The sequence below is a fragment of the Anas acuta genome, chromosome 7 (genome assembly GCF_963932015.1).
Source record: "Anas acuta chromosome 7, bAnaAcu1.1, whole genome shotgun sequence".
NCBI lineage: Eukaryota > Metazoa > Chordata > Aves > Anseriformes > Anatidae > Anas > Anas acuta.
The window spans coordinates 2,346,962-2,361,175 of record NC_088985.1 but is presented as its reverse complement, the minus strand read 5'-3'; the positions used below and the strand labels follow the sequence as shown (position 1 = coordinate 2,361,175).

Here is a 14,214-nt window from a genome sequence, read left to right as displayed (position 1 = left end):
GCCAGGCCATAAAGCACTGGAAAAAGTTCTTCCTTCATCCTGTCTTCTTGTCACCTTTTCCATTTTGGGCTCACTTTGGAACAAGAAGAAGACTGGGGTCACTTCAAAGTTCATCTTATCACTGTTTCTCAGCATTCAAAGCATTTACCTGCTTTGGCAAAGGGGTCGGACCCAATGATCTCTCAATGTCCTTTCCAACCCCTACAACTCTGTGTGATTCTGCCCTAGACCTATGACCACTGCATCTTTTTTTTTTCCCACTTGCCTATTGAAAGAACAAAAAACTTAGAAATAAAGAACTGCAGTGTATTTCTTTTATTAGCTATGAATATCAGTGGCTCCATAAGCAAATGTCTGTAGGCTCAGGCTTTTTATTTAGGAGTGGGTATTCTGGAAATGGTGTTAAGATGTCCCTCTGGTCGACTGGCTCTGCGTTTCACCTTTCTTTACACCAACATACTAAGCCAGCTCAGGCTTCAGAAAATAGATCTATAAGCTAAAATAGCCTGCAAGGTATATTTGGCTCTAGCCTAGGTAATGGGGGCATGTTTGTGAATCGAGTATTACAGTGTGAAGGAAATCGCAGCCGGGTACAATGTCAGCATGCAGTTGTCACCAATGAATCACAGGTGAAGCCTGGGCTCCTGGGGAATCCCAGGGATCAGCCAGGCTTTTGGCCAATACTCGCAGCGGTTCTGCCTGTGAAGGAAATACCCCCTTAGCAGCTGATGGGTTGCCATCCCTGCCATGCACTTGCCCTTATATTTTGTCACAGTTGTTTGGTTTCTCTCCTGGGTTAGCACGCCTCTCTCCAGCACTTTTTGGGAGAGGGGTTGATCTCTTCCAGCAAAAGCCAAGGGCTTCAGCCCATCTCTTTGGGGGTGGGATGAAGCATCCTTGGCTTAGACACGAGGGCTGTCTTTTAGATAGCTCCAGACTGGGAAAATGCATTACCCTGTCAGAGGTCCTGCACTCTGATCCTGACCTAAAACATATAAAAGGACTGTTTCTCCTTCCTGCAGACAGATACTCATAAACTTGAAGCATCAGAAAACTTCAATATTAGGGTCAAAACAAACAAAAATGATTAACACCTGGTTTTGTTCCCTGAAGAACTGCATCTGCTTAAGTTTCAGGAAGCATACAATTTCAGTGCATTTGCTCAAGATGAGTCAAGGGACAATGAATCAAGTCTGCAAAATATACCTTAAATATGCAATGGATACAACCGGTCATTCACATAACAGCACGTGATCTCCAAAGATGAAACCCTGCCTTCTAACTTCCTTTTGTGAGATTCAGAAGAAAGAGGAAAATTCCTATTGAGTAGGGGCAACACTAAGTCATGGTGTGTATGTCTATGTGGAGGATCACGTGCTGGCATCAGCAAATCTGCCCATGATCTGGGATCGCAATGTGTTTGCTCCAGGACCACAAAGCCATGTTAGCATGACACAGGGACCAAGCAAATCAGTCAAGACATGGATTTAGTTTAGGCTTGGGAAGAACTCCCCGATTCCCTATGGGCAGAATAATTTCATATTTTCCTGGGAAAACAAACAAACAAACAAACCAAAAAACAACAAACAAACCAAAAAGAAACAAACAAAAACAAAACAAAACAAAACAAAACAAAAAACACTTATTCTATATGCTGTATTTGCAGTCACTTGCAGGGAAGATATGGCTGAAGTGTTTTTTTAGTGATGCATGGATAAAACCTATTTGGTTTTATCAAATGCTGAGACTGGCTGTCCTTTGCTCTATCACGACCTTGTGTGGGACAGAGGGACAGTACCTCACGATGAAGTCCGAGTGAGCGCTCTGCATGATCTGCTTCTCCGAGCGGATGTGCTCCTGCTGTCTCGTGTCCACTATGTGACGTTTCTTCAGGATTTTCATCGCAAAAGTTTTTGACTCTTCACTTTTCAACTGGACCTTGGGTAAAGTAGGCAAACGCACTGGTTAGAAGCAAGGCGCATCCCCTCGCTAAGCTGTGACAGCCTAACTGCATGGGCTCACCACCTATCCTTCAGGAAAGCTGAAAAACAAATTTCCTTCATGAAAAGCACAATGCACTTGAACAAGAGCTTGGTTGTAGAACCTGAGCATTCCCACCACATGTTTTCTGCAGTCACACACAGGTCACCTCCTGCACAATCCAACATTTCACCAATGGAAACTCTTCTTTTGCCCCAAATCTATGTTCTCTTCTTACCTCTTCAGCCATCAGCTTCATTTGAATATGAAGCAGATTTTAACCCATGGCTACACCAGGTACTGCTGTTTGCTACGAGGTTATGCCATTAAATTGAAAAGCCATTTCCAAAACTCATTGTTGAAGGGAAAACCCAACTGTCAGCATTAGTTTCAAGTCAGAAGATGTTGCTAGCTAATGTACAACGTTCATAAAGCCTCCTACAACTAGTAACACATGTACCGCCTCTGGCAGGGAAATGCAATCCTTGGATGTTTTTAAGAGATGAGTAGAGCTGGCTTTTTAACACCACTGCTTTGTCACGTCTTTACTTTTAACCTTAAGCCTCAGCAACCTATTTTTAGCCTGATTTCCCGAGATGAGGTTGAAGGGAGTTGTTTGCTTGCTTGCCAATGTTACCGTGGTAACTTCTGAACCCTGAACCATTCCCAGCTAGCTCTAAGCAACAGGTACAAATCCCAAAGAAAACTACAACTGAACTATCCTTTCCATCTTGGTCTTCCCCTATTAGTCACCACCAAATGAGAAAGCAGCTGTTCACAATAATATTGCCAGTTAAGTGATTGAGAAAAACATTACGCTTACAGTAAGAGGTGCCCCTTGGTGACTTCTATTTTGGTTTTCTTGCAGGAATTTGGCCTCAGCCAGCAGACAACATCTTGTTTGTCATGAGCTCCATCAGGAATTCAGCTTGCCTTTTAAGTCAGGAGACAACATTCATGCAATGGCATTTTATTTAATATAATATCTATCCTTATATTTTTTTAATAACAGAAATATGAGATGTGGCATCTTCAAAAGTTCTCCCAGGCTGTCCCTACAACCATAGCCTTGAACAGTTTCCTCTGTATTTGTGTGGTAACGGTTCAGGTTACAGGGAAAATACAAGGAGGGATGGCATCTACAGCAGCCAGTCTTTGTCAGAAATCAGACTGGTACCCAGGTGTACACCAAGGCGCCTACAGCTTAAAGGGATCAGATCCAAAAAGCTGATTCTCAAATGGCAAAGAGACACATCAAACAGATTCGCAACACAACTACAAGTGATTAAGAAATATACACTAATAAAGGAGAATTCACCTTCTATGGCGTAATATTTTCATTATAAATTCTTTATTAATGCTGTGTCAGTGGTTTCATCTACAATGGTGCAAAATGCAGACATTATAGCTCATATCACCACCATAAATCTTGTCTCTGCCTGCCAGAGAACAGAAGCTGCAGATCTTTGTGATATGTAATTTCTATGACGTGGTTTAGGACTAATGAATTTAAAAAGTCAGGAAAATTTGAAGATGGAATGAACTTCCTCATTGCTCTTATGTTCTCAAAACACCTGTGGATATCTGAATTTTGCCATCATTTTGCTATTGCTTTCAGAGAAGTACCTTCCTGTTCCATGATCTGATTTTAGGTTTGCAATCACTGCTTGGTGCAATATTGGTGTGCTCAAGTACATATATGGACATATATGCATGCATGTATATATGTATGCATGTATTTATCTGCCTGTTTTAAAACCACTTGGGGTTTCTGTCGTCATATTGGTGGCTTTTCATTTTCCCCGCAGCCACAGGCATTTCCAATCCCACATAAAACTTCTTTTTCCAAAGGCACTATTCTGCATCTCACACTGAGACTCATAATTATTATCTTTGCATGAAGCCTGTGCTCGCCATTTAATCTTCATGGAGACAGGGTACAAAGACCTAAACAATCCACATAAAACAAAGAAAAACATTTTTCCTCGTCTCTGAGGTTATTTATTGAGCTCCCAAGTTATTTATTGAACTGGAGCTGCACAACGCTGCTCTGCTACATGTTTTGACCACAGCTCAAAGCAGAACGAAATTCTGTATTTACTCCAGACTGAAAGTGATAAAAGTGAGTTTGGTTTGGGGTTAGAGCTTTTTTTTTTTTTTTTTCTTTCACTTTGAATAAATAAACGTCATGTGGACTTTAATTCAACTGTTTGAACTAAATTATTTGACATTACCCAATCTAAATCAAACCAGGGTGTTTCAAGGGAAAGGGGAGATTAAGGCGGTGACACAGGGGATGAAGCAGTGATGAAGGTAAGGAAAAACCTAGGGTGAGCAAAATTTACTAAATCTTGAAAACAACAACAACAACAACAAAAAGTAAGTTTTAGTATGATTAAGAATGTAATTCTAGAGAATTTGTCCCTCCTCCTATGGATGGCAAACCAGATTGCTGAACTTCTCATGAACCTCACCCATCCAGTGAAGTGTAATCAGCTGCCATGCAAATTCTTTCAAAAGTCTGTGCAAAGCCATATCACATGTTACAGATCAGATTTGTTTTCTTTTAGTATGTTTTATTGTTAGATTGTCCAGAAACAAAAAATAAATGAACAAGGGAGCCAAGAAAGTAAATCTCCTAGCAAACCTAAAAACTAGTCGGTCAGTATGAACAAGACACATTTTCAATAAAATGATATTTAGCACTTCTAAACTTAGTCGAAACACAAATCTGTGTTTCTCTTTCTAACGTTAATCTTTACTAGATGTCAGTGTTAAAAATAAACATGACAACTGGGTGGAGTCTCAGATCACTGAATTCCAAAACTATAGAATAAAGTGAAATACGTATAAAGCCCAATTTGTCCTCTTATGGTGTAACATTTTGATAACAGGTATTCTGACTACTTGTCAAATTTTTGTGTCTTTCATTAGAAAAGTTATTTCTCTCTCTCTCTCTTTTCTTTTTTTTTTTTTTTTAATTATTGGATTTTCATGGATACCTGGGCTTTGAGGAATTAATCTGCTTTCCTATATTTACCTGTACACCTTCAAAAGAAGTACAGGAAAAGAAATTACTATAAGGAAGAAAAAGGCAGCATTTTTGTTTGGCGTTTGATAATGTTATCACTGCCACAAATGTTTAAATATGGAACAAACAAGTAGACAAACAAGACTTTGACATTATGCCACAGGAGAATTTATATACGTTTTCCATAATGTGCTTCGTAATGCAGAGGATTTGCAAGAAGTTGAGAACATTGGGGGAATAACTTGCATTAAATGTGCTGATGCACTGAAACATACTGCTGAGGTACAAAATCTAAGGCTTAAATTTTGGATCACTTTCCTTCCTATGTTTTTCTCTGAGCTGGTTGTCCACCTGGACAATGAATCCCGAAAACTCCTCCTTCTCCAACATGCCTTAGTAGGTTTGGAGTTTCTGCTGTAACTCCCAAATGATGGACTGTGATGACTATTTTTTTATGATGTAAAGCTGGCCGTCTCCAGATAATTTCTACTATTCCTATAAACAGTAACTTTTAATGTTAAGTTCATGGTAGTTTATAGAAAAAAAGAACATGTCTAATTCCAATCTAATTACTAAAGTTGAAAAAAAAAATCCAAGAGTCACCTGCACTTTTTACTTTAAAATTCAGGATTAATGTTAGGATGCTGAGAATGGGCTGCTAAGAACACCCTGTCCTCCAAATATAATGAAAAAAAAAAAGCACATGATGCCACAAAACCACAATGATTTTGTCTCTCAGCTCAGAGGGAGGTGGATATGCTGGGCAGGAAGCTTAGCCTTCCAAATAAACCCACCACAAAAATCTCCTAAATGCTTTAGAGAAATGAAAAAGGCAGGCAGTTTGCAAAGGAGCCATCTTTGCTATACAGTCCAGGAGATCAGCTTTGACATAACTTGAAGCAACATCTTAAATTTCAAAGGCCCCAGGACTATTGATTTGGTGGAGACGTGCTGGAGCCTTGGGTTTCAATCATTTTTCTCCAAGAGGATTGACACAGGGTAACCAGCAGCCTCCATCTCTCTCATTTTTTTGCAAGTAAAAAGCATTTCCAGTCCCTTCCCTCCTTCTTTTCTAATTCCTCTCCTCGCTTTGTCCTTACATAGTCATTGCCCTTTCACCAGTGCAAAATTATCTCTTTTGGAGATGCAGAGCACTGAGAGTAAGAGCAAGCGGCATGGCCAGTGTAAATGTCCATGTTCACTGAAAATAATAATGTTGCATATTTTACTGAAAGGCCCACTGGCAAGGAAAAAACTACAAATTAAATTAATAACACTGAGTACAGCGTTATACTTCCCCTGCTCCCTGCTTTCAAACATATGCTTCAGCTTTCCATTATGCGGCCATCTCATTGTGCTCCGGCACACGGTCCATGTTTGCAGTTCTGCCTCTCACTTGCATGGGCTAAACTGAATTCAAAGCAGGCTGAACAGCAAACCTCCACCAACAGCAGACTACAGGCCCATACCATCTTCGTCAGTGCAAAAATCCTCCAAAAAGTGAATCCTGATAAACCTATAGCTGCCACTGATCAGGCTCCATCCTGGTTGGGCTCCCTCCTGGTCAATCTGTGTAAGCTCTTGACCTCTGTTAGAAATGACACTCTGTAGGAGGAATCCTTTTCATTTGTGGAACAATAATATATTTTCTTGTCAAAAGGTAAAAGAAAATCAGTCGGGAGCGTGGTGAAATAAAGCCCAAATACCACCCTAAACTGTGACGTACGAAACCAGTGGTAAGAGAAGTAAAATGCTGTACATCAGGTCATTCTGCAGGATTGTTACCCAGGAAATGAGCTGCATCCCAGTGACACAAATAACAGCAGAAACCTTGTTTATAACTACGTGAGGCAACTGCAGAAGCAAAATTTAATGGTGGCAGCCATGTGCCACCTGGGGAGCACATCCACACAGAGTCATCGCCTCATCCTCTCCTCTTTGTCTGTGCTTCAGCATGATGCCTGGGTATGGACCCAGGTAGCAGGTACTTTTTTGGCAGCCTGTGTCATCCAGACAAAGCCACCCCTGAGTGAACCCAAACAGATAGGTCGCTATTTGCAAATACATTCAACAAAAGTCCTGTAAGAGGACATGAGGAACAGTCAGGAAAACAGGCTTAATTTTGCTGTTAATAATTTACATTCACAGGACTACATTTAACTTCTCAGCATTCAGAAAACAATGCTGCTTCAGGAAAGAAACTTTAAAAAATCCATTATGAGGTGGGTAAAGAGGCCTTGGCGGTGAGTTCAGTAGAAGAGGAATGCTACAAGATTAGGACAAGATGCAACCACAGGGGAGAAGAGGACAGTAAAAGTAGTGAAGGAGATAGAGAGTGAGAGGAATGACAAGGACAAGAGAAGTCCCTTCTCTCTTCCTATTCTGAGTCTTCGTTTCCTTAGCCCGTAGCTGGCTTCTCCTGCACTCTCTGTGCTTATATACAAATGTTGCAACCACTCCAAAAATGTTGCTTTGCTTTATGATGTACAAACTCCCGAAACTTCCAAAACACACAGTGTGTTCAAAACCTGCTCTGTTAACACAGCTATCATTCACGTACAAATAAACATGTTTTTTACCTTAGTGCTTTTTCATTTTTTTTTTTTTTTTGGGGGGGAGAAATGGATATTTATAAGACAAAATTGTGCGTTTGTTGTGCAATTGTGATTGTGCATTTTCTCTAAAAAGCTGCCCCAGATAATATGTTCCTCTACGATACTCTGTGCAGACCCTTAAAGCCATGAAAGCCATGAAAGAGCAACAGACCCACGGGCATGGCCTGAACACATTTCATATTTATAGTTTATCCTTCCTACATTTTGACAGCTAAAATGGAGATTACGATTTGAATGGCATTTGCCCCTGAAAAATGCCCAGATTTCTTCTAACTGACGGAACAAGCATATTTGAACATGAATTCTTGCAGCTTCTGGACACTACACTCACAAAAATTTGCTCATAAGCTTCAGATTTTTCTACTAATCCTCAGGGTAGCTGGCCTCGCTCCTAGCTAAATGAGAACACACAGTGAGCAGAGTTTGTGCAAGTAAAAAACATTTCTTTTACTCTGGAGATGTGGCTTTTTCCTAAATGCTCAGCAATAGTGATCCGTTAGGAGCTGGCCAGAACCTTTTCTTGAAATCTTGTATACACTGCTGACAGACAGGTTTCTTGTTGCTAATGTCTCCTGCTGAACACCCACTGTGGGCATGGTGAGACCTCTGTAACAACAACGATGGTAGTTTAAACACCTTCCTAAAGGGCTTCTGCTAGCTGACTTACGTGTGCTTTATTTGGAAATAATGGAGAAATCAGGGCTATCATGAAACATGAATATCTTTGTATCACGTTAAATAACAACTGACCCAACGCAGTGCTTGGGAACTGAAGTGCAAATGCTTTTGCTTGCTGGGTATGCACAGGGTCCTTTATTTTCCACGGCTTCCCAACTAGATGCATTAGAAGCAACAAAAATAGCAGCAGCTGTTGCTGAGCGCAGCACTTGGGCTGCAGGCAGGCTAACGAGAAGGCAAGCTGAGATCTCCTAATCCCAACAGCTGAACTGCTGCACGAACAAAGCAGCGGCATTTCCCCCCAGCAAAAGAGTACAGCATGTTTTTAGTACTAAATATACTCCTGTTCTCCCAGGATGAAACAGACTTCCCCAGAATGATATTTGTTGCCTTACAACTTGCTTTTTTTTTGCCAGCATTTGTTTCTATTAGGCAAGGGGGGAGATATCTTGCTCATATTTATTCCTCAAAGTATTTCAGATGTCACCATTAAGGTTTTAAAGATACTTTGCTCATCTCCTTAAGGCCAGATTCAGCTGCTTTCCTCACCTAAGGCTTAGGGAGAAATTGTAGCTTGCATCTCCAAATCATAACAATAAACTACCCAGTGGTTCTTACTCTATCCTTTCCACCTCATGCTCAACATCACACGAACAAGTTTTTGCTCAAGGCTGTTGGGAGAAGAGGAGGAAGGCAGCTTATGGGGCCCACGTGTGAATAGGGGTGGCGATCAGGCTGGATGAGACTGGGTTGAGACTAAAAAAAAGATCTTAAGATGAAATAAAATAATAATTATAATAAATACGTTTCTGGGATATACTGTAGGCTGAAATTGTGAAGGCTGAATCCAAGAACGAATTATAAATAGGCATTAGAGTGGAAACTGTCTGTGCTGTCCTCATTTTCTTTGAAAAAAGTTTAGATTCATCTGGTTGGGGAAGCACCAAATATCATATCCTATCATACAGCACAATCAGAGTGCTATGGGACTCCATTGGAAAATACATTGCAGCATTACACTCTATGAGTAACACATAAATATGTAGTAAAAATTCAAGTTCCCAAGAAAACCTCAGATATTTAATAATTTAAGTTACTTAATCAAATTCTGACTTTTGCTAAAAATACATAATTCTACGTTTTGATCCCTGTACTGAAAATTGCTATTCAATACTTGACAGCACGAACAAGTAAGTTTTTTATAAGCAAGGACATCGGGAAATGCATTAAAATTCACGCCTTTCTCTAAACCTCAGAGGTAAATATTTTGTTCAAAAATGTCTAGAAGGAAAAGGCTAAAAACCAGTGAGGAATGTAAACTGTTTCATGCATAAAATCATTCCAACAAAAAGTAAATACCAGAAGAAGGGTTATATAGTTAAAATATGTTAAACCAAATGGAAAAACTCACTACTGTGGTTTCCTGAAAATATAAGATGGACATAAAGTCTCAAACCTCCAACCCCAGCCCCACTCCTGAGTTTGTCTTTGTCCATAATACGGCACCTATTTTTACATCTTACTCCTACCTCCAATGTGAGCCCAAGCCTCCAGCTTGACAGCTCATATCCTGATCAGGACTCCAACAATATTTGATGTGCTACAAATGGTGTCTCATCTTTCCAAACCATGACAACATCCTTTCCATTAGCAGACAAGCCCCAAGAATATATTTCAAACTACAAAGTAACACCTGCCAAAGATGTATTCAATTCCATCGAGAATTAAAAATCAAAGGAAAAATAAAGAAAAATGCCCTATCTGACAGCATCACTCAAATGTTTCAAATTAAGCATCCTGCATATAGTCAAGAAGGGCAGAAGAAAACAAACAAACAAACAAAAAACAACACAGACCAAACCTTCATAAATAGTATTTTGCTCAGCTCCACAGCTGTAGTTTCATTATTGTCTGAATGTGGGATTTACTCAGGTACCTGATCTTCTAATCCTTCACTAAAACCAATTTTCTTGTGTTGACTGTACCCGAAGTACACAATCTTTCAGAAAGATGGAGACTAAAGGATTCTTAACAATTAAAAATAAGAAAGAAACATTTCAAAGATTTTTAAGAGAAGACTGATCTTGAAAAGCTTCATAATAGCTGCAATAAATGATAGCTATGCAATTGGAAATTTCCACTGATAAATGTCTGAGTTATGCATCTGTCACTCTATTGGAAGACAATTACAGAATTTTTTGCCTTGCCATCTAACTAATTCACTAATGTTTTCGTTTACAAAAAAAAGGCTAGAGGCTATAATACATTTGATTGCACTTCATCATCTGTGGCCAGATTTTTCTTAAAACATAAATAAAAATGAAAAATGCCATACTACCCATTTTAAAAGGTCTTGTATAGTCCCGGTAAAATGTGGCAGAAACTCAGTTTTTATGTGTATGTCCTGATTAATCTCCATATTCTAAAGGAGTTTAGTTTTTAGTGGTCATCATCAAGCTGAAAGGAGGTTACAAGGAGGACTTCAAGGGGGTCTGTCTAGTATATATCACCATTACATACTTTTATTAATGGTTTGGATAATGAAACAGGAAGAATATTATTAACTTTGCACATACTAAAATTGAGATAGAAAGGGCTATGAATGCTTTTGAGAAGAGCAAGGGAATTAAATTTGATTTTTGCAAATTGAAGTAATGGCTTGAAATAAAAGGGACACAATTCAGTGATGGCAAAGGCACATAGCTGCACTTGTCCTGCTCTACCTGACCATGGGAAGGTACAGGTTGGACTAATGTATCTAGTACGGGACACTGCTGAAAGAGGGGAGAACCAACTGGGAACTGAGAAAACATAATGACCACTGACACAGAAAGCATGAATTGCATGTCAAACTCACAAGAAGAATATTTGTTTTTTCTAATGGGGAGTATTTCAGGTTTATGTGATAATGGTCTTCAAATATATACAATTCTACTGCATGAGAAGGGAAGAAAGTGCCCCCAAGTCCACTTGAAATGAGAACAACAAATGACAGGCTAGGAGGTGTTAAATAGCAGGAAAACTTTTCTTGCAGCAAGGAACGGTAGGCACTGGAATAAAGTGCCTTGGGAGCCTTCTGTCCTGCAGACTTTCAATGACAAATCAGGGAAAAGTGGTCAGAAGTGGTTAGGTGTATTTGATTCTGCTGTGGGGCAATGGTGATCGATCTCTTTAGGTCCCTTCCAGCCCACGATATAATGAACATATGGTTGAAATATGTGCTCTAAGTGCCACTGACTTCCGCAAAGCTGCCAAACATTGAAACATATGATTAAATGTTTTGTCAAGTCAGGGCTAAAAGTTAGGCCTGTCCTTAATCTGCCTGTTCATACTGTTGCTCTCAGGATCCCCGAACCATGTGTTACCAAAGCAGCACAGAAGGCACAGCTCCCTCCCTCCAAGCTTGCCTACATGCAGAGGTAGTATAAGTCTGTAGGTTTCGCCAGCATATTTGCCCTGAGAAGTGAGAAATATGTAGCTGAAACCAAGCCTCAATGGTGTGGGGTGGATGGTGTGTGGGGGAAACATATTATTTTTGCAATTTTATAATAGCAGGAGAGATTTAAAATCTCCTTCTCCCTTCACTGAGTTATTGTTCGAAGTGATAACTGCACGTCAGTATAACCAAGGCATGCATTCAGGCCTGGACCTGATTTTTAGTCTACCTGTACTCAGCCATCATCTACATGAACTGATTCATAGCAATAACGACTCTAACCTTGTATGTTCAGATACTCTGATACATTTATTTCAGAGCTGTCTAAAATAATCTTGATTTAAATCCGGAACACGTGAGCTGGGGCAGACGATCAGAAACATAGGACTTAAATTAAAAGGAAATTAAAGAACAACGACAAAAGCAATAAATTCAGGAGAGATGATTTATGAAGGCTGAGAACACCTGACCTACATGTCTGCTCTTTGCAAAGTAGTGCTTTGCAGGACACAAACCCAAGCCGATAGATTCATTCACTGTTGTAATGTGTTACTGAGGCACCCAGATCCCAACACAGAAGAGGCTCAGCTGACACAGTCCTGACAAGCTGAGCAGCAAAAAATAGTGGATGCATCTGTTAATCTATGCTATTAAACACAAGAAGTCCAGTCCTATTATTTCTCTTCTCCCATGCTAAGGGACGTGTCCATGAGCTGGATGAGAGGCACAGGAAGAGATGTCCCGGGGCTGCTTGCACCGCCTTGGCGGCTCTCCAAAATGCAGAAGGGTTGCCCTAGGAATGTGGCACCAGCCAGCCCTGGGCAGACTATGGGCTCTCAAACCCACCTGTTTGTGGTTTTGTTTTTTTTTAAACACTGAGCGTCACACAGCTCCTGCTGTATGCACACAAACGCCTCTGTTTGCTCTATCATAGGTCACTTGTTTTGATGATCCTGCTATCGAAACTTCACTGCCAGTGTTTCGAAGCAGCCCTACAATGATTCTTTTCCACGGATAGCACATGGAAAAACTCCTTATTGCCTATTTTCATGGCAGACTGTGTTTTGACTGACATGCACGGACGCGATGCGGTTTCTGCCTGATGTGAAATGCTGCTCCTGTTCGGTGGCAGAGCTGGTCCCCAGGGCAAGCAGCATGGGACAGCTCAGCTGCTCGGCCCCCTTGACAGTAGCCTGGGTAAAAGCTGACTGCAGACAAAGTCCAGCTGGGGATAAAGGAGCAGAACAGCGGCCATAAGGACAAGATGCGTTGTAAGAGGCATTAAGTAGCCATTAAAAATCTGGGCCAACTACGTACAACAGCAATGCAAATCTGTTGGAAACTTCTCTTGATATACGGAAAATAAAACTACTTAGAAAAAGGTCCCACATGTGCTAACCAGGACTTCTCACCACAGGAGATAAGCTTTCTATTACAGGAACAAAACCAAGACAAAAAGATATTTCCATGTGTTATCTCCATAGAATCGAAAATTACTTAAATAACAGGCTGTCTGGCCTGAAGGACATGTACTACCATATGAATTCATTGATGGGATGAACGCTGAAAACAGCCGGCATTCACGGAGGTGCCTGGAACACCAAAGTGTATTTACACAAGCCACACCAGAATGTTAAAAAATGTATGCAAATGGGAACGTTATTTGCCTTTGGCCAGCAAGACCCAAACTCAGACCCAGACATTCCAGTTTCCAACCAGACACCACCAGTGGCCCTCTGGAAGGGTATACAGATGTCCTGGGGGACTTGCCCACAGCAGCTGGGGTTAAGCTATAAAAATCCTCTTCCTAGGAAAGTGTAAAAATTGCAGTGTTTTTCAGGAACAAATTCCAGAACTGCTGGGCATTAGCAAGATGCAGTAATACATGCAAGGAATAAAAGAGTCAAGTCCTCCAATACATTTTGCATTAGTTCATTTCTGGCCGTAAATCATAAAACATGTTTTTTGTACCGAAGACAGAAACAAGAGGTAGGAATTCTCGGCTCAGCTTTGATGAAAATATTCTCTTATTTGAATAACATAATGACCTCATTTTCCAGTATTCAGCAATGAAATGGCAATTCACAAAGGTACTTAGTTTTTTAAAGCTGACAGAATATTAACATAGTTTGCCTTGGTGATAAAGAAAAATAATGAAATCATGAGTGCTAAGCTAAACTTTTAAATATTTTTATCCTTCCTTGTGTAATTCAGTATTAGGTAAGAACTGCTACAGTCTATTTAGCAGAAATATACGACTATTTAGTGATGTAATACATCTTTATTTCCTCCTTAACTAAAAATCTTAGGAATGTAAATCTGAAATAAATGGTTTTCTTGAGACACTTAGCTCTGCTGGAGAGTCTGAAGAGCTAAATGCAAATTGTTATCATGCTCACTTTAGGAACAGTACCTGAAGAAGTCCTTTGGTATGTTATACCTTCACATTTTCCTGTAATTTTCCTCTCTTCCCC

At 40.2% G+C, this 14,214-nt stretch overlaps 1 protein-coding gene across 10 annotated transcripts in view; it reads right to left on the bottom strand.

Annotated features, from left to right (window-relative positions):
- Positions 1-14,214, bottom strand: part of PRKG1 (protein kinase cGMP-dependent 1) — a 449,368-nt gene that overhangs the window by 19,443 nt on the left and 415,711 nt on the right. For 9 of the 10 annotated variants that reach the window (XM_068689510.1, XM_068689508.1, XM_068689507.1 and 6 more), the window contains one exon: positions 1,799-1,938. In XM_068689510.1, coding sequence (XP_068545611.1) covers positions 1,799-1,938 — 140 coding nt within the window. Of the gene's footprint in view, positions 1-1,798; positions 1,939-2,218; positions 2,423-14,214 lie in introns of those variants that run through there. The other variant, XM_068689515.1, reaches the window with a different exon arrangement.